We start from the raw sequence: 24,417 nt of genomic DNA, 5'->3' as shown, positions 1-24,417 counted from the left end.
GATGAGCTCCAGTAAGAGCGAAACCAATTCTCACTTCACTGAAACAGTATGAAGTGTGAATTGGTCCTGTAGTACTGTGTCAGAAACAACTTTGGAAAAAAGTGCTTAAACTGAGAGGAGTTTTGTGACTGTTAGGTTTTAAATACAGTATTTTCTCCTAATGAGTAAGAGATGCTAAAAAGTCAGATAACCTGTGTTATTTTTTTTTAACCTCAAAAAAGGAATAGATATTGTAATTTGTATAATCACTATATCTTTATACATGAGTGGGGATTTGATTTATACAAGCACTTCTTATTTAAAACAGTCTTATAAACAAATGTCTAGTTTTATATTCTTTCCCTTTAAACTACCCTGAGGTTATTGGGTCCTCAGGAATCTTGATGACAATTACCCCTGTCCCCCAAAGAAAAAACCTGGACAACAGCCAGACTGGCCCACATCTGTATGGACAACTGGAGTCCCACAAAAGGACTCAGCTGTTCCCTCCCTCCACAATTACCTGGTTAATTGAGGATATAATCAAGCTCATTGTGGTGCCCCTCCCCCCACCAATCTTTTACAGTTGAGCTACTTAATCTTTGGTGATGGCTTTGTTGCATATATATATATGTCATATATACACGTAAATTTTCCTTAATCCCTCTACCTTTCCTTTTGTGTCCAATTAGTATTCATTTGAGCATTAGAAAGCTCAGTTTGCAAGCTCAGTGGTTACCAGGTGTCTTTTTATTTGAAGACTTTTTCAGAGGTCAGGGACTTTTAATGATCAACAGTATAGAAAGTACTTGTCTTTTGAAGTTAAATTTAGCTATCTTTAATTTACGGAAGGATAATATGTAAGACAGTCTAAGCTGAGGTAATCATAAACACAGGTTTATTTGTTTTTGTTTTTTTAATCTAAGTGAATATTCAGTGGAATGAGACAAACTTTTATTCTTCACATTACAAGTCTCAAATCATTGTATAAACCCAGTGGACCCCACCTCACTGAGAACTGAACAGCATTTAACATTTGCAAGAATGAATGCAAATGTAGTGGAGAATATATTTGTAAATATATATTTGAGAATATATTTATAAATAATGATTTATTATCATTATTGCTGGAGATTTAAGAGTCTTATTCAGAGTCAGTTCAGAGTCATGTTCCTCCTTGCTGATACAGAGATCATTTAAAAAACTGAAGACTGTTCAAAAGTGTTCCAAGGAAGGCTGTGACTGTGTGCTTAATGAGTGTAAATGCAGTATGTTTTCATTTACTGGGGGTATTTTTGTACTTAAATGAGAGAAAATTTGAAGGAAGATGAGGTGTTAAAATTGGACCTTTAAATATAATTAGACTCTGGATAGACAGAAGAGAAGGACATTCTAGATGGGAGCAAAGCCATGGAAATGTTAATGTGAAAATTGGAGGATTCTTGAGTAGACTGGTCAGGGACTGGTAGGTTATATTGAAGTCCTAGGTTTTAGGAATGTGTTGAGAGAGAAGATTGGGAAAGTAGTATGATTGGTTTACCCAGGTATTGCATCTCTGAGGTGTAAACAAAATGGTTTTAGTTTTTCTGTAGTAGGTCTCTCATCCTTTCCACTTCCTTCTGGAATATAGTCCCCTAATAGTATATTAATTTGATGTCTTATCTTTCTGCCACTTTTGATTACGAGAGAAAATTTATTCCAGAAATTAAGAAAGATTTCAATCATTAAAAAAAATAAAACAAAACTAAGCAACCAAAAACATTAATCACAAACTCCTTGTTCTACTTAAAGAAAGATTGAAGGTGTTAGTTCCCAGCTGCTTCGATTAATGAAGAGGTAACTTAGCTCAAAATATGTCCCTTCTTTTTTTCTCTAGCTAGCCCTTTTGGAGTTGGGGGAAGAAGACCAGCCAGGGGAAGTAGAATTCTTATTATAGGAACCTCTAAAGAGGCAAGAGATAGCCCTGGTCTCGTTCTCATTTGTCTGTTTGCATTTGGTGGTGGTCTCTGTGGAGGTATTGTGTGGCTTTTTTAGGAGCTTTTTAAGCTTTTTTAGGAGCTTTTTTAGGAGCTTTTTTAGGAGCTTTTTTAGCTGCCCCTTCTGCCATCGAGGGGCAGCCCACTTCATAGGGCAGCTCCTGTTCCCTGTTGGCAGAGCCATTGTAGTACACACTTCAACCCCTTCTCTGGATTGGGTGGCACTTGGGCTGGTTCTGTCTCAAGACACATGCCCATTTCATGGAGTAAAATTGAGAAACCAACATTTCAAGTGTTACAAGTATGAAGTGATTACACGTGGATTGGGTTGTAAGTCGGGGACAATGGCAGTAGAAAAGAGTTGTATAATTGGAGACATGAAATTGGTAAAAGACTATGAGGGCAAAGGAAAGAAAGGATTCATGACTAGGAAAAATGATACCATTGTGGTGCCTGGGTGGCTCAGTCAGTTAAGTGTCTGCCTTGGGCTCAGGTCATGATACTAGACTCCTGGAATCAGCCCCACATTGGGTGCTCTGCTCACTGGGGAGCCTGCTGCTCCCTGTTTACCACTCTGCCTACTTGTGCTCTCTGTCAAGTAAATAAAATCTTAAAATAAAAATAAAAATAAAAATGATACTGTTGACAGAAATAGAAAGGATTAACTGGAATTGCTCAATTATGGGAACTATAATTTTGATTTGGGATTTATGCCATTTTGAGTTTGAGGTTTTCGTGGAACATCCATTTGAAATGTCTTTATTCAGGTGAAGATTTTAATATGGACATAGAGTGAAAGTAAACAGGTAATTTGTTATTTGTAACTCAAGAATGTCAGACTGAAAGTAACTAATGTGGATATCAGCTAGGAGTTGTTGGTTCAAATTATCAAAGTGATTGAATTCTAGAAGGGAAAATAAAGTTGACAATTGAATTGTGGAAAATATGAATGCTGGATAAAAGGATAAGTCTTGACAAAGCATGACCTACGTTATCTAATGATAAAGTTTCTTCTTTATGCTGGAGAGTCATAATCCCTTTATATATTCTAATTTAAATAGATTCTTTGTTGTCTGTTTTGGTCAGCTGCTATAACATTGGTTATGATGTTTAAAACCATTCATTTTTAGATTTCTAAATAAAGATTTCAAATTCAGCAACACATTCACAAGTTATATCTTAAAGTGACTTACTTTATGAGGAACTATATAGAGTAATACCCCTATTTGAAAATTATTTTACTTTGTCCTAGATTTTGGAATACAGCATGCTTATGAGGCCTATTATTAACTTACTACATTAATTTGTATTGTCTATACCAAGCCTTTAATACTAGTGTGGGCTTTGTCTTGTATATAGGATTACATATGCGGCAAGATAATGGTAATTTCTGTTTCGTTGTTTAGAAATATATGTTATACAGATAAGTAATTTGTATTATTAAGCCTAATGACTATACTAGTTGATGCCCCAAAGGAAGAGAGAGGAGGAGGAAGTCTATACTACCTTTCTTAGAATAACTCCTCCCCATTTTCTGCATTCCTAGAATAATGTTTCCCAAACACTAGTTTTATCCTATCACTTCTGTACTTTAATTCAATACTTGAGAATCTACTATGTGCTAGAAACTGTGGTATAATAAAGTATACAAATCTATCATGATTAATTGTCATAAAATTCACTTGTACATATCATTCTGAAGACCTGACAGTCTTCTCTTACCCTTTTTCACCACCCCTCGACTAGGACTTCATCACATACCAATGAAAACATGTATGTTTCTGTTGTTAAAAAATTTTATATTTGTTTTGTTTTCCAGAAGTACACCTTCCATCTGAAATTCTTTCTTTTCTAGTTTGTCAAAACTCTGATCTGCCCCCCCCCTTTAAAAAGATTTTATTTATTTATTTGACAGAGAGATAGCACAAGTAGGCAGAATGGCAGGGAGAGAGAGAAGCAGGCTTTCCGCAGATCGGGGAGCCCAATGTGGGACTAGATCCCAGGACGTTGGGATCATGACCTGAGCTGAAGGTAGCCGCTTAATCAGCTGAGCCACCCAGGTGCCCTTGATCTGCCCCTTTATTAATCCAACCTTATAAGACACTGGTAACTCATCGACCTTATATGTGGTTTGTTGATATGATGAAAGAAGTTGACAATTTTTCATCAAGATTGCTGTAACATTTTATTTTTATTTCTTAGGATAATTTTTGAAGTTGACCAATTTTCAGAACATGGTTACTTCTACATAGTATATACTATATACTACTATACTATATATGTAGTAAGTACAGTGTATATAATACATATATATACTACTATATATATATATATAAATATACACAACTATATAGTAGCCATCATAAACAGTCTAAAAATGTATTCTGGTTGTTGAATTAGTTTGTCAGTGTTTCCGGTATGTCCCGGGCAGTGCAAATTGGCTCCATTTGAGTTGCACTGAACATTGTTTATTCTTGATGAGAATGTTTGGAGATACCATGGTACTTCCTGGATTTTTGCCTGGATGAAAAACAAATTCCTGTCAGGGATCCAGACTTCTTTTAGCTCAGCTTTAGGTGCCTGGGCTATAGATAGTTTTATTATTATTTATTTTATTTATAGATAGTTTTATTATTTAGTTTACCTTCTTTTTTTTTTTTTTAAAGATTTTATTTATTTATTTGAGAGAGAGAGAGCATGAGAAGAGAGAGGTCAGCAGGAGAAGCAGACTCCCCACTGAGCAGGGAGCCCGATGTGGGACTTGATCCCGGGACTCCAGGATCATGACCTGAACCGGAGGCAGTCGCTCAACCAACTGAGCCACCCAGGCGCCCCTTAGTTTACCTTCTTAGTGTCTACGGCCATACCACCCTGAACGCGCCCGATCTCGTCTGATCTCAGAACCTTCTTAGTAAATTTTTATCATCATTAATTTGTATTGTTTTATAATCCTACTCTTCTAGTGTTTCCACTACCGTCTTATTTCCCCAGTATTTTATTATAGATTCTTGAAATTGTCTTTTTCCCCTCATGGAGCTGAAGGTATTCTAAACAATTCAGTTGAAGTCTAACAATTTAAACTGTAGATATTTCATACCCAACATCTTATGGGGGTGATTAAGGAATGCCAAATTGTAGTTGAAGTGAAGTTGTATGAATGAATTAAAGGAGGGAAGAGTAGGACTTTTGCACCCTGCTGATTGTGGCACACTTGGATTGTCTGTCCTCTTCAGTTTTTGGGTCTCACCCACGCCCCCCAACAAAAGAAAGTCTTTTAAAAGAGTTACTAGTGGTAAAATTCATGGCCTTAGTTATTCTGCGTCATGGAGTTTGTGCTAATACATATAATGTCTTGGTTTTAAAAACTTTATTTTTAAAAATTTTGATGTTTTGACTTTGTTTTAGATGTAAAACGAAGATCAGGAGCAGATTTGAAGAAATGCAGAGAGAAGTGGTGTCAATCAGCATGTCAGAGACAGAGCACATAGCCTCCATTTCTTCTGATGAAAATCTTGGGAAAACATATGAATTAAAGGAAGACTCCTGCAACTCGTTTTCTGTTGATGAAAGCAGCAGCTTAGAAAATGAGTCTAAACTGTCATCATTAAACTTTGATAAAACTTCTTGTCAGCCTAATGAACATAATCAAATTGAAGCGCAGGAAAATTGTACTCAGGATCATGGTGGAGATGAGGATTCTTGTGCTAAAATATGCCCAGAAAATTCTGAACAATTAGGTAATTTTCCTGGGGGAGATTTTACAAAGCAAATTTTAAAAACAAATGAAACAGAACAGACAGTAACACAAATACTGGCGGAATTAAGGTCACCTACATTTACAGAAGCAGCGAATCAAAAGACTTATTCAGAAAGTCTCTATGATACAGACTGCACCAAAAAACTTATTTCAAAAATAAAGAATGTTTCAGCATCAGAGGATTTGTTGGAAGAAATAGAATCTGAGCTCTTATCTACAAAGTTTGCAGAAGAACACCGAGTACCAAATGGAATGAATAAGGGAGAACACGCATTAGTTATGTTTGAAAAGTGTGTGCAAGAGAAGTATTTACAACAAGAGCACACCATAAAGAAGTAAGTTTTTAATTTTGGGGGGATTTTCTCCCCCTGCTGTGGTTAAAGATTGAATTCTTTAAGGGAAGGTATCATCTTGGCCATTTTTAATTCCACAACAGACATGCATGTTGTAGTTGATCAACAAATAATGCATTTAAATAATTGAGCAAATATCAGGTTTGTCTAGTTATTCAATATGTGCCTAAAGGAATAAATACTAATGTGAGTTCATTACAGATCTAGAAATATTTATAAAGACAACTCCAGTTTCTCAGTTTCAAAAGAATATAGAGCATAATGTCAAAACTATGGGAAATTCAAAAGAAAATAAGAAGTCATGCGATTCAGAATTTCTTAAAATTCCCATTTTAAATTCATTGGTTTTTTAAAAAATGAAAATTTAGAGAAGAGTTGGTTGGTTATCAGTAATTAATATATTTTTAGACTTCCCTTGGATTTGGGGGTTAATTTCTGTTTCAACGATAGTTTAGTTTTATTTTATCTTTTCTTGATAGTATTATATCATCCTGTATTTTAGTCTGGATTTTTATATCTAAGTGTAACAAATGTTTAGTCTTTTTTTTTCTTTTTTTAAAGATTTTATTTATTTATTTGAAAGAGAGCGCATAAGCAGGGAGGGGAGGGAGAAACAGGTTTCCCACTGAGCAGGGAGTGGAGCAGATCTCAGACTCCGGGATCATGACCTGAGGCAAAGGCAGATGTTTAACTGAGCCCCCCAGACATCCCTAGGTAGTCTTTTATAACCTTTAAGAAAGGAAAGTAAAACATGCTACCTTTTATTAAAATACAGACTTATTCTCTCTTTTTTTTTTTTTTTTTGAATAATACTTAAGAGATTTGGAATGGGACGTACATATACAGAGAAAGTGGAGGAGGAAGTCTATATAGTACAGGAGGCTGACAGAAAAAAATATACCATAATCCAGCTATTACTAGATATATAACTGGCTTTTTTTTTTTTTTTTGGAATAGTTCATTTATTTATTTGATAGAGAGGGAGAGCATGTTCACAAGCAGGGCAAGTGGCTGGCAGAGGGAGAAGCAGGCTTCCTGAAGAACAGGGAACCTGTAGGGCTTGATCCCAGGACCCTGGGATCATGACATGAGCCAAAGACAGATGCTTAACCAACTGAGCCACCTAAGTACCCCATGTAACTGGCTTTTAATCATCTCCTTGCTTCTAGTGTTTTCTCTTCTAGACTTTCTTAGTTGATCAGTCTTCCCCAAACCATCTTTGGTTTATTCAGTGAACTGTAATCTCTCAAGCATTCAGAACCCCTCTTTTTTTCTAGTTTTTGTTTTTGATTGTGATAAAATACACATAAATTTTACCATCTTAACTATTTTTAAGTGTACAGTTCAGTAATGTTAGGTTAATTCATATTTTTGTGCAACGAATCTGTGTAGCTTTTTCATCTTGCAAATCTGAAACTCCATACCGTTGGCTTAAATTTTCCTGAATGCATCTATTTCCAGATGTCTTTGTATACACATCCATTGTTCTATTTTCTAACATCAGTGTGTTGTCCAGGGTCCTAACCGGAATTCTTAATTAAGAGCAATTAGTTGTGCATTGGATGTAACAGTTTGATTACTTGTGAACTGCAGCCAGGATCCTTGTGCTACAGGTAGTTTTCTGCAACAACTTGAGTGTACACCAAATCAAATAATCTAAGTTAATCCACTGTGCCAAAGAGCTTGAATAAACTTGCATGTTACATTTTTCTCCTTCCCAAACATTTTCATGATTTGCTTCCTCGCTGTGGTCCTTTGCCCACCCTGACTACCTTATCTGAGTGCACCGCTCAAAGGGCACCTGCGTGGCTCAGTTGGGTGAGCATCTGACTCTCGGCTTTTGTTCCACTGGTGGTCTCAGGGTGGTGAGATCTACCTCATTGCCAGGCTCTGTGCCCAGTGGGGAGTCTGCTGGAGACTGGAGAGAATCTGGTGGGTGGCACCCACCCCTCTACTCCCCCCACCCTTCCACCCCAGACCATGTTCGTAATTGCTCTGTCTCAAATAAATTTAGTAAATCTTTAAAAAAATAAAATCAGGGATGCCTGGGTGGCTCAGTTGGTTAAGCAGCTGCCTTCAGCTCAGGTCATGATCCCAGCGTCCTGGGATCCAGTCTCACATCGGGCTCCTTGCTCAGCAGGGAGCCTGCTTCTCCCTCTGCCTCTGCCTATGCTCACTCTCTCTGACAAATAAATAAAATCTTGAAAAATAAAATAAAATCACTGCTCAAGTAACTCTCTGTCCTCTTGCCCTCCTTTAGTTTTTTTTTTTTAATAGGATGTGATCACTGTCTGATATTTTACTGTGTTTGTTTTTATTTTCTCCCTTTGAATGTAAGCACCATGGGGGGGGGGGATGGTTTGCTGACCTACTTCACACAGAAGAGTATAGGAACATTTGTCCAGTGAATGAATGATCCTCAAAGTAGGAGAAAGATGTAGGCTATGGAGCTAGACTTAGGTCCAAATCTCAGTTGAAGCACTTACTAACTCTGTGACCTGAAATAAGTAGCGGGCTTCAGGGTTTTTGTTTTTGTTTTTCTTTTTTTTTTTTTAAATTCATAAAACAGTTAATTTCATAGGCTTATTTCATAAACCTGAATATTAAATAATGCACTTAAATTTAGTAGGGGTGCCTGGGGTTGCTCTTTTGGTTAAGCAACTGCCTTCGGCTCAGGTCATGATCCCAGATTCCCAGATTGAGTCGCATCTGCTTCTCCCTCTGACCTCCCCTCTCATGCTCTCTCTCACTCTCTCTGTGTCTCTATCTCAAATTAATAAATAAAATATTTTTTAAAAAAGATAAACTTAGTTGGGGCGCCTGGGTGGCTAAGTGGGGTAGGCCTCTGCCTTCAGCCCAGGTCATAATCCCAGGGTCCTGGGATCAAGCCCCGCATGGGGCTCTCTGCTCAGCAGGGAGTCTGCTTCCTCCTCTCTCTCTGCCTGCCTCTCTGCCTACTTGTGAGCTCTATCTGTCAAATAAATAAATAAAATCTTAAAAAAAAAGATAAACAGTAAATATATTTGTGCAATAAGTGTTAACTAATAGCTATTGCTATTAATAATTCCAAAGTATTAGCTGTTAGCCTCTTTAGATGTCTTATTTATATTTTTCTAGGGGACACAAAATGAAATTTCTGCTCAAACTTTTATATTTTTTATGTTTTTTTTATGTTATTTTGGTTTCTTTATTATTAGAATGTTAATTGAATATTCTTAAAATCTCCCATCCAAGTACTAACCAGGCCCGACCGACCCTGCTTAGCTTCCGAGATCAGAAGAGATCGGGTGTGTTCAGGGTGGTATGGCCGTAGACAGAATATTCTTAAAGTCTAAAGCAAGGAAAAAAAAATCTAAAGCAAGGTTTTTCACCCTTAGCACTGTTGGCATTGGGGCAGATCATTCTTTGGCGCTGGTGGGACTGTCTGTACTGTGCATTGTAAAATGTTTAACATCCCCAACCTCCACCCAAAAGAATCCAGTAGCAATCCCCCAGCCCTGTTGTGGCAACCAAAAATGTTCCCAGGCAAATGCCTGGAAGGGCTTTGCCTCAGACTGAGAACTACTGATCTGGAGGAGTTCAGATCCTGAAGGGATAAAGTACATAGCTGAGATACCCAAAGTGGTAAATTTAAGAGAGTGTGGTTTTCTTTATCTGATTATAATTCACTTGATTTGAAATACACAGCTTCATAGAGGAAGTTAATAGCCTGACTGCCAGAAAATGTTTTGTAAAGTATAATATATGATTACAAAAGGACTGCTTAGGAATGTTAATATATTAATCATAAGTATCTATAATCTGCAAACATATTTCACATCTCCATTTTTAATTATGCATTACTTATACTGCTCTTTTTATATTTAGGTTAATTAAAGAAAATAAGAAGCATCAGGAACTCATCTTAGACATTTGTTCAGAAAAAGACAATTTAAGAGAAGAACTGAAAAAAAGAACAGAAACAGAGAAGCAGCATATGAGCACAATTAAACAGGTAAAAAGACAAAAATCTTTAAACACTACACTTCAATTTCTAAAATAAATACATTCTTGAAAATTTGTATATAAATTGAAGTTCTGTAACCTAAATTGTATTTTAATTGCAGAGGATTGTTTGGTGTGTAAAGCATTCTTTTTTTATGAAATGGGAATCATAGCCTGATTTTTATTCTCTTATGAAAATTTGTATTTTTATAGGATACATGTGGTGTATTTTTCTATATATAATAGAAGTCTGAGGAAAAAGATTTGATTTGGCAGTCAGACTTCCGACCCCTTAAAGGAAGAAGAAGCAATATGTACCTTAAAGGTTATATCTAGCATTAGAATATTTATAAGCTTATAGTTTAAGGTGATTCCATTCTCAGTATTATTGTGAACTCTTTATTTTTCTGAGTTGCCTTTTTTTCCTTCTGTGGACAGGATTAGAAGCATTTTAGTCTTAAGAAGACTTTTGTCTCACCCTTCACCAAAAACTAGGTAATGGGGAAAAAAACCAGTAAACAATTGATAATAAAAATTAAATCAAGTTTTAGTTGCTTATGTCTTGGTATACTTAACACACCATTGCATGGTTGGAAGGTGATTGTATTTGGAAATTTTACTTAATCCTGATTTTTATGTGCTTTAGACCCATACCACAATAAACCAAACTTAGAATTTTAAAATGTGAGGGAAGCTTAATAATGGACGGAAGCCACATTTTGGTAGGTGGGTCTCTGCTGATGACCAGAAACTTCAGAGCAAGTATATGGCAGAGAACCAGAGCTGTTCTTTTCATAAGGTTGTTAGTGGTTGTGCCTGTTCAAAGGAGAAAATAGGATTCTTCTTTCTTCTGCTAGCCAGTATAGCAGGATTTTTTTTCTTAATTTTATCTCTAGATCTCTACCTTTCAGTATGGCAACTACTAGATAGCCTTTGAGCCCTTGAAAGGTGGCTAGTCCAAATTAAGAAACACGTAAGTATGAAATACGCACTTATTTTGAAGACTTAATATAAAAATATAATATAAAAAAAGTAAAATTATCAATTTTTCAAGTTGATTATGTGTCAAAAATAATATTTTGGATATATTAAGTTTAGTATTCATTCCATGTTTTGCTTCTTTTAAAATGTGTCTAGTAGAGGGGCGCCTGGGTGGCTCAGTGGGTTAAAGCCTCTGCCTTCGGCTCGGGTCGTGGTCCCAGGGTCCTGGGATCGAGCCCCATGTCGGAGGGGCTCGATCTGCCCTGCAGAGCAGAGAGCCTGCTTCCTCCCTTCTCTCTTTCTGCCTGCCTCTCTGCCTACTTGTGATTTCTCTCTCTGTCAAATAAATAAAAATCTTTAAAAAAAAATGTGTCTAGTAGAAAATATAAATTACACATATGGCTTTTATCTTATTGGACAGTGTCATTCTAGGTAATCCTTTCACAAGGAAAATTAGTACCCATATTCTATAAGCTAACATTTAGGGTTTTTTTTTTTTCCATTTGCTTTATTGAGATATAATTTAAATACCATGCAATTCACCCATTTCAAAGTTTACTGTTCAGTGGTTTTTAGTTGTACAACCTTTACTACCATCTTAGACCATTCTATCACTTCTGCTCCTGCAAAGAAACCCCATATCCATTAGTTATCAGTCCATAGGATTTTACGTATACAAGATCATGACATCTGCAAATAGGGAGTTTTACGTATTCCTTTCCAATCCAAGTGCCTTTTATTTCATTTCTTGCCTGATTGCCTGGTCTTGACCTTCCAGTAGGGTGTTGAGTAAAAGTGGCAAGAATGGATATCCTTCTCTCGTTCTTGATCTTAGGGGGAAAGCATTCAGCCTGTTATGATTAAGTTGTGGGTTTTTCACAGATGCTGTCAGTTGTGAAGAAGTACCTTTTTATTCCTACTCTGCTTTTATCATGAAGGAGTTGAATTTTATTAAATGCATTTTCTGAATTTATTGTAATGATTACGTTTGTTCTGTTGATATGGTGCATTATATTAAATGATTTCTGGATGTTAAGCCAGCCTTGCATTGCTAGGATAAATAGCTTTGGGTCATGGTGTATATTTCTATTTATATATTACAGGATTGTTTTGCTGGTACTGTAATTTCCATTGATCAAAAATTTGTCTGTATTCATAAGAGATATGGGTCTTATAGCTCTTTTTCTTGTGATTTCTTGGTTTTGATGTCACGGTAATATTGACCTCATAGAATGAGTTGGGGAGTGTTTCTTCTTTCTTGGGGAAGAGTTTGTGAAAAATCAATTTGGTATTAATTCAGGGGGCCTGCCTGCCTCAGTCTGAGGAGTGTGTGACTGTCGATCTTGGGATCATGAGTTTGAGTCCTGTGTTAGGTATAGAGATTACTTAAAAATAAAGTCTTAAAAAAAGAATTGGTATTCTTTAAATGTGTGGTAGAATTTATCTGTGGCGTCTCCTGGGCTTGACTGTTTCTTGGTAGGTTTTTTGTTTTGTTTTGTTTTTTTTACTAATTAAATCTCTCTCTCTTTTTTTAAGATTTTATTTATTTATTTGACAGACAGGGATCACAAGTAGGCAGAGAGAGGAAGGGAAGCAGGCTCCCTGCTGAGCAGAGCCCTACGTGGGGCTTGATCCCAGGACCCTGGGATCATGACCTGCGCAGAAGTCAGAGGCCCAACCAACTGAGCCACCCAGGCAACCCACTAATTAAATCTCTTTACTTAACAGGTCTGCTCAGATTTTCTGTCTCTTCTTGAGCCATTTCGGTAGTTTTGTCCTTCTAGGAATTGTCCTTTTATTTTATCCAGGTTAAATTGGCTGTAGTATTCATTTATACTGTTTTTATTTCTGTAAGGTCAGTATGTCCCTCTTTTATTTCCATTCTAGAAATTTGAGTCTTCCCCCACCCCCTTTTTTACCTAAAGTCTTGTCAATTTTGTCAATCTTTTCAAAGAACCATTTTGTTGAATTTTCCATTTTTCTATTTTCTATTTAATTTTCATTCTAGTATTTATTATTTTTCCTTCCTCTTGCTGGCTTTAGGTTTAGTTTGCTTTTCTTTTTCCAGTACCTTAAGAGGAAAGTTTGAGTTACTGATTTGAGAGCTTTCTTCTTTTTAATATAGGTGTTTTTAGCTATAAATTTCCCTCTAAGCACTGCTTTAGATACATCCCCTAAGTTTCAGTATGTTGTATCTTTCTATTTCTAATTTCTTCATATTTTCTAATTTTCCTTATGATTTCTCCCATTTATTGAAGTGTTGTTTGATTTTTACATATTTGTGAATTTCTCATATTTCTTGCTGCTTCTGATTCTAGTTTCATTTCATTGTGGTTAAAGAACATACATTATAAAGTTTCAGTCTTTTTTATTTTTTTGATTAACATATAATGTATTATTTGCCCCAGGGGTACAGGCCTATTAATCATCAGTCTTACACAGTTCACATCACTCACCATAGCACATACCCTCCCCAGAGTCCATAGATTTCAATCTTTTGGGTTTATTGAGGTTTATTTTATGACCTAGCATATGTTTGGTCCTAGAGAATATTCCACGTGTACTTGATGAGCATGTGTATTCTCCCACTTGTTGGGTGTAATGTTGCTCGTGTTAGGTCAGTTGTTTCATAGTTTTGCCTCAGGTCTCCTCTATTTGCTTGTCAATCTTCTGTCTAGTTCTGTTCATTATTGAAAGATTCCCAACTATGAATCACCTCCTTCATTTCTGTCACTTTTTGGTTCATGTATTTTAGTGCTGTATTATTAGGTACATATATACTTAGAATTATTATAAATTAACCATTTAATCATTAAGAAATATTCCTCTCTCTGGTAACATTTTTTTTGTGGTTTATTTTGTATATTAGTAGAGCCACTCCTATTTTTTTATGGTGGTTACTTGCTTGCTGTATCTTTTTCCATCCTTTTTCTTTGATCTGTATCTTTGAAGCTAAGGCATGTCTTACAAATAGATGGTGTATTGTTGGATCTTGTTTTTTTTACTCTAGTCTGACAATCTCTGCCTTTGATACGGTTATTTAATACAATCTAATGTTGTTACTGACAGTACATTTATGTTTGCCTTTTTTTCTATGTCTCATGTCTGTTTTGCTCCTCTGTCCCTCCCTTACTGCTTTCTTTTGTATTAAGTAAATATGTAACATTTGAATTTCTTTCATATTTTCACTATATTTTTTTGAGTTATATCTGTAGTGATTGTTCTAGAGCTTACCATGTCCATCTTATCAGAATCTGCATCAGCTTTATACTGCCTTAGTTCTGATGAGATTCAGAAGCATTATACTACCATTTACTTTTGATTTCTGTTTGAGGTGTATGTTCTCTGTGTTCCCTTTCTTTGTTTATATTTATTTGAAGTATTGGTGGTCTGTTTGGTATAGCTATAAAAATAATATGGAAATAATTTTCTCTACAGTTAGAATCAAGAATAGAAGAACTTAGTAAAGAAGTTAAAATTTCCAAAGATAAACTAATAGCTCAAGACATCGCAGCTAAAAATGCAGTTCAGCAGTTGCATAAAGAGATGGCCCATCGGATGGAACAGGTATTTTTCAAATTATTACCATTATTAACTTTATATTCTGGTGATTTTTTTCTTGTTTAATATAAACTAATCTGTTAAGACTGTTTTGGGTATCAGTGGTATAGAATAGGTAATTAATCTTTCTTAAAATGCTAAAGCAATACATAAATATGTGCTAATTACAAAAATATTTTTAATAAATTAAGGAAGCATTCAGAGGTGCTGGGTGGCTCAGTCAGTTAAGCATCTGCCTTCAGATCAGATCATGATCCCAGGGTCCTGGGATCCAGCCCCGCATCAGGCTCCCTGCTCAGCGGAGAGCCTGCTTTCTCCTCTCTCTCTGCTGTTCCCCCTGCTTGTGCACATTCTCTCTCTCTCTCTCTTTTCTGTGTCAAAATAAAATCTTCAAAAGATAAAAAAATAAGGAAGTATACAGAACAAAAAGTGAAAATCCTCCTTCATTTGTACTTCTCTCTTCCTACACCCAAATCCTTGCTATTCCATTCCTTGTTCCGAGGCCAATTATTGGTATTTTGTTTATGTATTTTAGTACATATACATGTATAAGTCCCACAAGCTTTTGTGTATGTATTCATATACTTACTCTCCTCCTACTTGATTGGAATCTTACTTTGCATCTTTTCGGGGTTTTTTTCCCTCTACTTAATACACCTTGATCATCTTTTTGAGTTGCTATATATGGATTTCAGAAGAGATCATTTTTTTTAAAATTAACATATAATGTATTATTAGGCCCCAGGGGTACAGGTCTGTGAATTGCCAGGTTTACACATTTCACAACACTCACCATAGCACATACCGTCCCCAGTGTGCATAACCCCACCACCCTCTCTTATGGTTTGTCTCCCTCCTGATCCCATCTTGTTGCATTTATTCTTTTCCAACCCCCCATGTTGCATCTCCACGTCCCCATATCAGGGAGATCATATGATCATTGTCTTTCTCCAATTGACTTATTTCGCTAAGCATAATACCCTCTAGTTCCATCCACATCATCGCAAATGGCAAGATTTTATTTCTTTTGATGGCTGCATCAGAAGAGATCATTTAAACACTGTTTTTGTTACTATTATTACCTGAGAGCCTCCTTTTTTTTTCCCCCCTAAGATTTTAAGACAGCGCCTCATGTGGAAGCAAGAGCTGGAGGGGGCAGGGGCAGTACAGAGGGAAGAAGCAGACTCCCAGCTGAGCAGGGAGCCGGAGGCCACGGCCCCAATCTCAGGATCCTGAGGTCATGCCTTGAGCCAAAGGCAGATGCTCAACGACAGAGCTTCCCCTGAACACCTCCTTAAGTGTGTAATCTTAGTCATCTTCATTTCCTAGCACCATGCCTGACAACTGTTCGTCTTTATGGTGAATTGAATCAGAAAGTATTAACTGACTGCTAACACTGTTAATGAGATGGATCCTGTTCTCTCTACCCTGAAGCTACTATCATAGGTAGCTTTCTTTCCTTTTTTTTTTTTTTTAAAGATTTTATTTATTTATTTGATGGAGAGATAGCACAAGAAGGCAGAGCAGCAGAGGGAAAAGGAGAAGCAGGCTCTCCCATGAGCAGGGAGCCTAATGTGGGACTCAATCCCAGGACCCTGGGATTATGACCTGACCTCAAGGCAGACATTTAACCGACTGAGCCACCCTGGTGCCCCATAAGTAGCTTTCTGGAAGGACTTTAGGAAACAGATGAACCTCAACCTTTATTTCAGTGATTCTTTTCAATATGATGATTTCAAACCTATGCTATTAGTTCTCAAACTTTTTGTACTAACTGAAGAGAAATAAGATGAGACCTTACGATGTCAGTAAACTCAAAAATAGCCGCTAACTAGAACCAATTGGTAAGCTTTTTAAACAGTATATTCTTTGAAGTTTGTTTTAGAATAAAAACAGAATAGTAGTTGGATATACACCGTAACAACTCAAAGAGTTAAAAAATGAGTCTTCTTCCAAACCTTTTCTTCCATTTTCCCCCTTCCCAGAGGTATCCATTGCTGCCACTTTCCTGTGTGTTCTTCCCCAAATGTTTGTTGCGTAGACAAGCATGTATGTATTCCCGGATTTACTCCTTCATTCCACTCCTTTTAAAAAAATGGCCAACATGTTGCATTCACCACTATGTAACTGTTGCTTCTATAATGATGAAGAATTTAGGTGAAGTTACTAATAGAGGCTAATATTTTGAGATTTAGCTATGTGCCAGGCCTTGTTTAAAAAACACTTTGCAATTTATTTCATCTTCACAATGATGCTAAGAGGTGGGTATTATTATGTAGATTTTCGAGATTATTTCATTTAAATATTTCTACATCTCCTTCCTTCTTTTTTACCCCTACCTTTTCCTCTCAACTTTTTGAGTTTTCAAGCCCATAAAAAGGTAAAGGAATAGCAAAATGAACACTAGTTTATCCTTCACGTAGAGTCACCAAACCTTATAAATTTTACTTAGAAATAGATTCCAAGTATGAGTGTGCATATTTACTTACACACACACACACACACACACACACACACACAGTACATTCCCCAGTTTAATTTTCCAGCTTGAAGTTTTTCCATTTCTCAGACTAGATAGGTAGAATGAATTTGAACCTCAGACTTACAAGGGTATAAATTTATAAATTCTCAGGGAATTTATGGCATGTTCCCTTTATCTCCCCATGGCCTGGTATTGAGAAATGTCTGCAGGGCAATGAAGAGTTCAGGCGTGTAGCATTCCATTCTGGATTCCTGGTTCCTCTAGCTTCTTTGGCCCTGGGGAGTTTCTCATACTTTCTTGAGAGCTCAACTGTTTATTAAAAGGATGTTTGTGGGGCGCCTGGGTGGTTCAGTCAGTTGAGTGTCCTACTCTTGGTTTCATCTCACATTGTAGTCTCACGGATGTGAGATTGTGGGATGGAGCCTCCAGTGGGTTCCAGGCTCAGTGGGGAGTGCTTCTCTCCCTCTCCATCTGCCCCTCCCCCGCACGTGTGTGCATGGTCTCCCTGTCTCTCAAATAAATGAATCTTAAAAAAAACCAAAAGGATGTTTCTTATATTTCATCTAAAACTTTTGGTGTTTTGATGGGGATAGTTTATCTGCCATATTTCATTATTTTAATTTTAACCGGCTGTTGAATCCTGTTGATTATCTTATTCATGCTTTCTTTATGGTCTTCCAAGTCAATGGTATATGTCTTAAGCTGGTCAAATCCAAAGATTTACTGGCTCTTCTTCCTTTATCTGTATGGTAAATGGACTGACTTTCTGTGGAAGCTTAAGTAGTAGTTACTGTATCGTCAGTACTCCAGCAGTTCTGGGAGGCAGGTGCTGCCATTGTTTGGGTTGAAACCTAGAAACATGAACTTTTACTCCAGGTTATTCCTTTGCAGCTGATCCATGGATGACTGAGTAACAGGACATCCCTGCTATAGTCAAGAACCTTGTGATATTTTACTTTATCTGTCCCTTTTCTGGTTTTTCTGCCTCTCAATTTCAGTGATGCCTCCATCCTGCCCCCAGTTATCTTACTAAAACATACATTTAATAAAAGTTTCCATTTTATAAATCTTTTGGCTTCCCGTTGCCTATTGGATAAAATTTCAACTCATTAGCACAATAAGAGGAGCCCTTCTTCCTTTGAAGATTTAATCTGTACTAGTCTATTTCAAACTACTTCCTCCCCAGTCCCAACTAACAGGCCAAAATTAAATCCTACAGAATGTCTTGGTATCCTCTAGAAAGTCATGCTATTTTATACCTTTAGGCATTTTCGCATTTCTTTGTACATTTTATGTATATATGTTGTGCATGTAATGTGTAGATGTTTTGTTTATATGTTGTTAACACTGGGGAGTGAGCTCTTCTGGGACAGAAACCACAACTTACCTTATTTCTAAAAGCCAGTATGTTTCTGAGCATCAGCCTATGAATCCAGACTTCTTTTTAATTTGATGTTATAATTAATTACCTTTTCTAAAGATAGCTATTCAGTTATCTAAAAAACATAGCTAATTCTTTAAACCAGTTCCAGTACAGTTTTCTCAGTCCTTGCTCACAATTACATTGTGAAATCCTCAGGGATCTCTGATGTTCCTATTCCAGTGTTTCCCTTAATTTCTCTAGAAAATTAGTAAGCTATTTCAGTGGGGGGAAAATCCCAATTGTACAATTTAAAAAGGTACTTCTATGTATAGTATTCTGTGTTGACTGGATATGCTCATCAGCTTTATAGGAAACTTCATGAGACATTATTTTCAGTTTTCATCAGAGCATGGGAGCTTTTCCTACATTCTCTTAACATTTTACCATCTTCAATTCAGTTATAGCATCAGTTGGCATTTATTACTAGATACCATTGAAAATCCCTAAAGTTTAAGGTTCTATCTTTTATAATGTAAATATGTGCTCCATCATATTTGCAAATTGTGAATTTAAATGTAGTTAAATGAAGGGTTTTCTGTAAAAGTTTCATTGCATAGAACTTCAGAATATGGAGTATCAGCTTATATTAAAACAGAATTTTAAGTGTATAGATGTCACATTTAGAAAACAGAATTTTAAGAGTATATAGATGTCACATTTAGTCCAATTAGGTATTTTTTTATTAAGTGAAATACTTTTTATTTTTTCTTTTTTAGAGATTTTATTTATTTGAGCGAGAGAGCACATGAGGGAGGAAGAGAGAGAGAGGAAGAAGCAGACCCCCTGCTGAGCAGGGAGCCCGCCTATGTGGGCTCAGTCCCAGAACCCTGAGATCATGAACCTACACTTAACCAGTGAGCCTCCCAGGCACCCCATTAAGTAAAATACTTTAGAAAGTTTTTCATATACATGAAGTCAAATGGTTAATTAGCATATAGTTACTTACTTTTTGCAAGGGAGCTAAGATTTTTTAGATTTTAGGAGTTGTCAGCCATACAGTCAGGGTCCTGACAGAAAACAGAAACTGCTGATTTGAAAATTTAATTAAAGGACTCTTTACAAAAGGTATAGATAAGGTATAGGGGGCCCAAAGGGAAAAATGCAGGGTCCTGTGGTGCTTGAGAAGCCATTGTTACTCTTTGAGCTAAAGGGAACAGGTAGTGCTACTCAGAGTGGCTAATTGTATGGTAAAGGCACCTGACTTCATCAGTGGCCTTGAGCCAACCTGTTGTGATTTTGGAGGAGCCAGATCTCATTCTTGGTCTGTACTGGTGCCTTCTTTTTGACTGGCTGGAAGTTACAGGGGCAAGGAACCTTATTGATACAGTCCATGGTAGCCATCTTCCCAAAGCATAGTGTGGGATAGGAAGAGTAGAAAAGTGGATCTGGAGGAGTAAACAGAAAGTACCAACTATGTCAGCCAAAGTAAAAAAAAAAAAAGAAAAAAAAAGTAAAAACAAGTATTAGTGATACTAATTTGTTCACTGTATCATTTTCCTGTGATTTTTAATTTTTCCTTTCATTAAAAAATTTCATGACACACGTCCTAGGAATGTTGTGCAAAAAACAGAAAATACATTGGTAATATTACAAAAAATATTTTTTATTTTGGTTTCTAAAAAATTTTTATTAATGCTGGATATTTTTCAAAGGCCAACAAAATATGTGAAGAGGCACGCCAGGAAAAAGAAGCAATGGTAATGAAGTACGTAAGAGGGGAGAAGGAATCTTTAGATCTTCGAAAGGAAAAAGAGATACTTGAAAGAAAACTCAGAGATGCGAATAAAGAATCTGAGAAAAACACTAACAAAATTAAGCAGCTTTCTCAGGAGAAAGGACGGTTGCACCAGCTGTATGAGACAAAGGTATAAATTGTGGTGGTGTACTGAGTTGAAATTTATTCTTTTTGCTTTTCCTTATCATAACTATGTGGTTAAATTCACTATTACACATAAAGTTGTTTTTGTTAATTTACCTTCTGAGAACATGAATGCTTTAGGGTCTTATTATTTATATTATATTACATATTTATGTTTTATGTTTGATATATTTGATATATTTTTATATTTTTAATATATATTTATATTATAATTTATATTATTTAGCATCTAATTTAGTATCTTGTTACATGTTTTGAAAAGGTTTTTGCTGGGAAAAATGAGATATTGATACATGTTGTTTATTAAATAACTTTTTCTTGATAGTTTTTAAAAACTTTCTTTTAATATCTATCTATTGAAGAAATGAGTTTCTGCTCCAAAAGAACATTTTATTTTGGTAAAATACATACATAGTAGGATCAAGATATGAAGAGTTTTTCAGTGAGAACCGTGTATTTTGATTGGAATCTTAATGTAACACTTATTTATCATAGAATAGAATTTTTTTTTTTTTTAAAGAAAAACATGTTCTCTTTAAATGCTTCCCAAAGAAATTTAATTACTGAGCATTCCAGAGTCCTTGCTCTTAACTAGCAGCCTCATGGCGTGGTCTTATTTCTAGTCAATTATCATTTCTTGATAATGTTATTTTTTTTATTAATTAACTTTTAGTCCAGGAATGTTGTCATTGTTCTCAGGAATTCTAGAAAAATTTAATTTGTATTTCACCTTAATGCCAGCCAGTGAGAAGAATCATAAAGGTGTACTTGTTCTTGCAACATATCTGGTTGTTTGAAATAAATGTTAACCATCTTATGTCTATTGATTGGATTTAGGGTTTTGCTACTCTCTTATCATTTGAACTTTGAATTAGGTTTATGGTGGTCATAGTATGCTAACCCTCAAATATAGTGTTATTAAACTGATTATTTTGAGGAGGTATAAAAGATGAACAAGTAATTGATTGATGGTTTAAATGAAAAAACATGACCTAGTGATATTGTTTTAGGAAAGTGAAACTACTAGACTCACCAGAGAAATTGACAAATTAAAGGAAGATATCAACTCTCATGTCATTAAAGTAAAATGGGCACAAAACAAATTAAAAGCAGAAATGGATTCACACAAGGTAAGTATTGTAATGCAGTGGAAAAATTATCAGAACCAGTTTTAAGAGCAAATGCAGGGGAACCTGGGGGGCTCAGTCAGTTAAGTGACGGACTCTTGATTTCATCTCAGGCTGTGATCCTCAGGGTCAGGAGGTAGAACCCCATATCAGGCTTCATGCTCAGCTCGAAGTCTGCGTGGGACTCTCTCTCCCTCTCCCTCTGCCTGACCCCTGCGTGCGTGGACATGCACTTTCTCTCTAAAATGAATAAATCTTTTAAAAAGCAAATGCAGGGGCGCCTGGGTGGCTCAGTGGGTTGGGCCGCTGCCTTCGGCTCAGGTCATGGTCTCGGGGTCCTGGGATCGAGTCCTGCATCGGGCTCTCTGCTCAGCGGGGAGCCTGCTTCCTCCTCTCTCTCTTTCTGCCTGCCTGTCTGCCTACTTGTGGTCTCTCTCTGTCAAATAAATAAATAAAATCTTTAAAAAAAAAAAAATGCAGTAAAGATAATAAGGCATAAAGCTTAATTTAGTGACTTCTATGGGATAGATTGGGCTTAAATGTTTGGTGATTGTGAAAAGATATTTCCTTGTGTGATTTACATCTTAAATTAGAATGTTCTATTTTGTCATAAATTGTAAAAAAAAAATACTAAATTTTATCATTCATTATTTACAATTCCAAAACTGACTTTGTTCTTTAAGCAATTCTTGGTATCTGTATTTTATATTACACATTGTCAGAAATTTGGGGGAAAGAGGAGAGTCTGTAGGTTGTCAAAATAGAAAGCAAACTCTGGAAATTTAAAAAATATCAGTGATGCTAAAAGAGTGTTTCCATATCTGTTTATTATAAATATAATTCTATTGGTATTATGCCTAATGAATATCATTAAAAAAAAGTAATGTAATGAAAAATGATCATAAAGGCTGGTACCTTGTGCCATTTTAAGCACTATCTGAACTTGTATAAGAATTAATAAAAATCTGAAGATGATAGAATGTGAAGGAAAAGAACAACTCTGAAATATTTAAGTAGAAGAGCAATGTTATAACATCTCCCAAGTTTTCAAAAATAGGGCTAATGGTATTGTTTCAAATCATAATCATAGATTATCTCAGTAAATACTTTTTTTTAATATTTCCTCCAACCTAATCTTTTTTTCTTTTTTTAAGATTTTTATTTATTTATTTGACAGAGAGAGATCACAAGTAAGCAGAACAGCAGTCAGAGAGAGGGGGAGAAGCAGGCTCTCCGCTGAGCAGGGAGCCCGATGTGGGGCCTGATCCCAGGACCCTGAGATCGTGACCCGAGCCAAAGGCAGAGGCTCAACCCACTGTACTACCCAAATGCCCCTCATTAACTTCTTCTAAGTCAGCAGAATTGTTAATAACATTTGGACATTTTTGCATATAATATTATCAGATATTATCACAGAAAACTGTAGGGAGAAATGTCTGTGTTGACAGTAATCAAAGAATAGAGAACAGCAGCTCTCCTCAAGTTCTGGACTGACTGCTGATCTCTACCAAATATTGGGGAAGGAATTGTCAGAAGGGAGTAAAGGCAAAAATCCTTGCAGTTCCCATAGAGCTATAAATCATTTAAAATTTTCCTTTACTTTCAGTTACAGAATGAAGAACTAAAACTCCCTGTTCTGCAGTATGATAATAATTTCTAAACTACCTGATTTCCTTCAAGATCAGAACATAATACTGGGTCATATCTAATATCTGTGGCACTTTTCTCCTCATCATCTATAGCCCTAAGAGACAGGATCCTGAAACCTATTAGAATGCTAGCATTGGAGAGTGAAAGACTAAAATTTGGTCTTCTGTGACCATATGTATTAATAAATGGGTGATAATAGATATTTAATAACGACTTTCAGGTCAGATGAAACCAGATACTCTGTAAGTAGGTTAAGACAAATGTCTTAAGACTGACATACTTAAAAAAAAAAAAAAAAAAAGACTGACATACTAAGGTTACATTGTATGGATTGCTAGAAAGTGAAAATAGCAAGCATATTGCCCTAGTATGTGAAAATTAGAAATTTACCAGTTCTTTTTTTGTTTGCACGTTTACATTTTTTAAAAAGATTTGTTTTATTTTAGAGAAAGTGTGCATTCAGTGGGGAGGGGCAGAGAGAGAGGGAGAGAGAATCCTCAAGCAGACTCTCTTTCAAGTGTTGAGCCCAAATTAGATCTTGATCCCAGGACCCTGGTCCATGACCTGAGCTGAAATCAAGAGTTAGCTGCTTAACCAACTGAACCACCCAGACATGCCTTTACCAATTCTTTTTAAAGGCATTTATTAACCAGCAAGTGTTTTATTGGGTTTTCTCCTGTGAACAGCACTGTATTAAATAGTATGGACACTCTAAAAGTCATAGAGGACAGAGTAATCGCTTTCAGAGAGTATCTGGAATGAGATCCTGGCTATCTGTTTTATGTATTTACCTAATAGATGTGAGAAGGAGTCTCTGGATCAGAGAATACAAGATTTAATGACTAAGCAGTGTTGGCTACCTGTTAAAATGTGGACAAGAGCCAAGACTCCTCTTCTTAAATTTTTCTCCAGGTATCCTCTAGTTTCTAGTCCCTGCACACCCAGTCGTAGGTGTTTATACTGAGATTCTGGAGGCTACTGGATTTATTGTGATCATTAACGTCTGATCAGGCCTCCAGGTCTGATTACCAGAATTAAAGTCTAAGACTAAGTAGATTGGATAGCTCTGTCATTAGTAGAATCATCAGTTGGGTCAAACAATAGAAACAATTTCATTTATTCCCCTTCCTAAATTCCCTTGGAAGTTAAACTAAAATGTGTTTTTAACACCTAGCCCATAAAAATAAAGCCTTTCAGGGCACCTGGGTGGCTCAGTGGGTTAAAGCCTCTGCCTTCAGTTCAGGTCATGATCCCAGGGTCCTGGG

At 36.2% G+C, this 24,417-nt stretch overlaps 1 protein-coding gene across 2 annotated transcripts in view; it reads left to right on the top strand.

Annotated features, from left to right (window-relative positions):
- Window positions 1-24,417, top strand: part of CCDC186 (coiled-coil domain containing 186) — a 53,217-nt gene that overhangs the window by 6,248 nt on the left and 22,552 nt on the right. Inside the window, exons 2-6 of one of the 2 annotated variants that reach the window (XM_059398643.1) lie at window positions 5,361-6,047; window positions 9,933-10,059; window positions 14,469-14,597; window positions 20,149-20,361; window positions 21,386-21,505. In XM_059398643.1, the coding sequence (XP_059254626.1) occupies window positions 5,395-6,047; window positions 9,933-10,059; window positions 14,469-14,597; window positions 20,149-20,361; window positions 21,386-21,505 (1,242 nt within the window). In that variant the 5' untranslated portion in view covers window positions 5,361-5,394. The remainder of the gene's footprint in view (window positions 1-5,360; window positions 6,048-9,932; window positions 10,060-14,468; window positions 14,598-20,148; window positions 20,362-21,385; window positions 21,506-24,417) is intronic. The other variant, XM_059398644.1, reaches the window with a different exon arrangement.

The sequence above is a fragment of the Mustela nigripes genome, chromosome 4 (genome assembly GCF_022355385.1).
Source record: "Mustela nigripes isolate SB6536 chromosome 4, MUSNIG.SB6536, whole genome shotgun sequence".
NCBI lineage: Eukaryota > Metazoa > Chordata > Mammalia > Carnivora > Mustelidae > Mustela > Mustela nigripes.
This window is presented reverse-complemented; position numbering and strand designations above follow the sequence as displayed.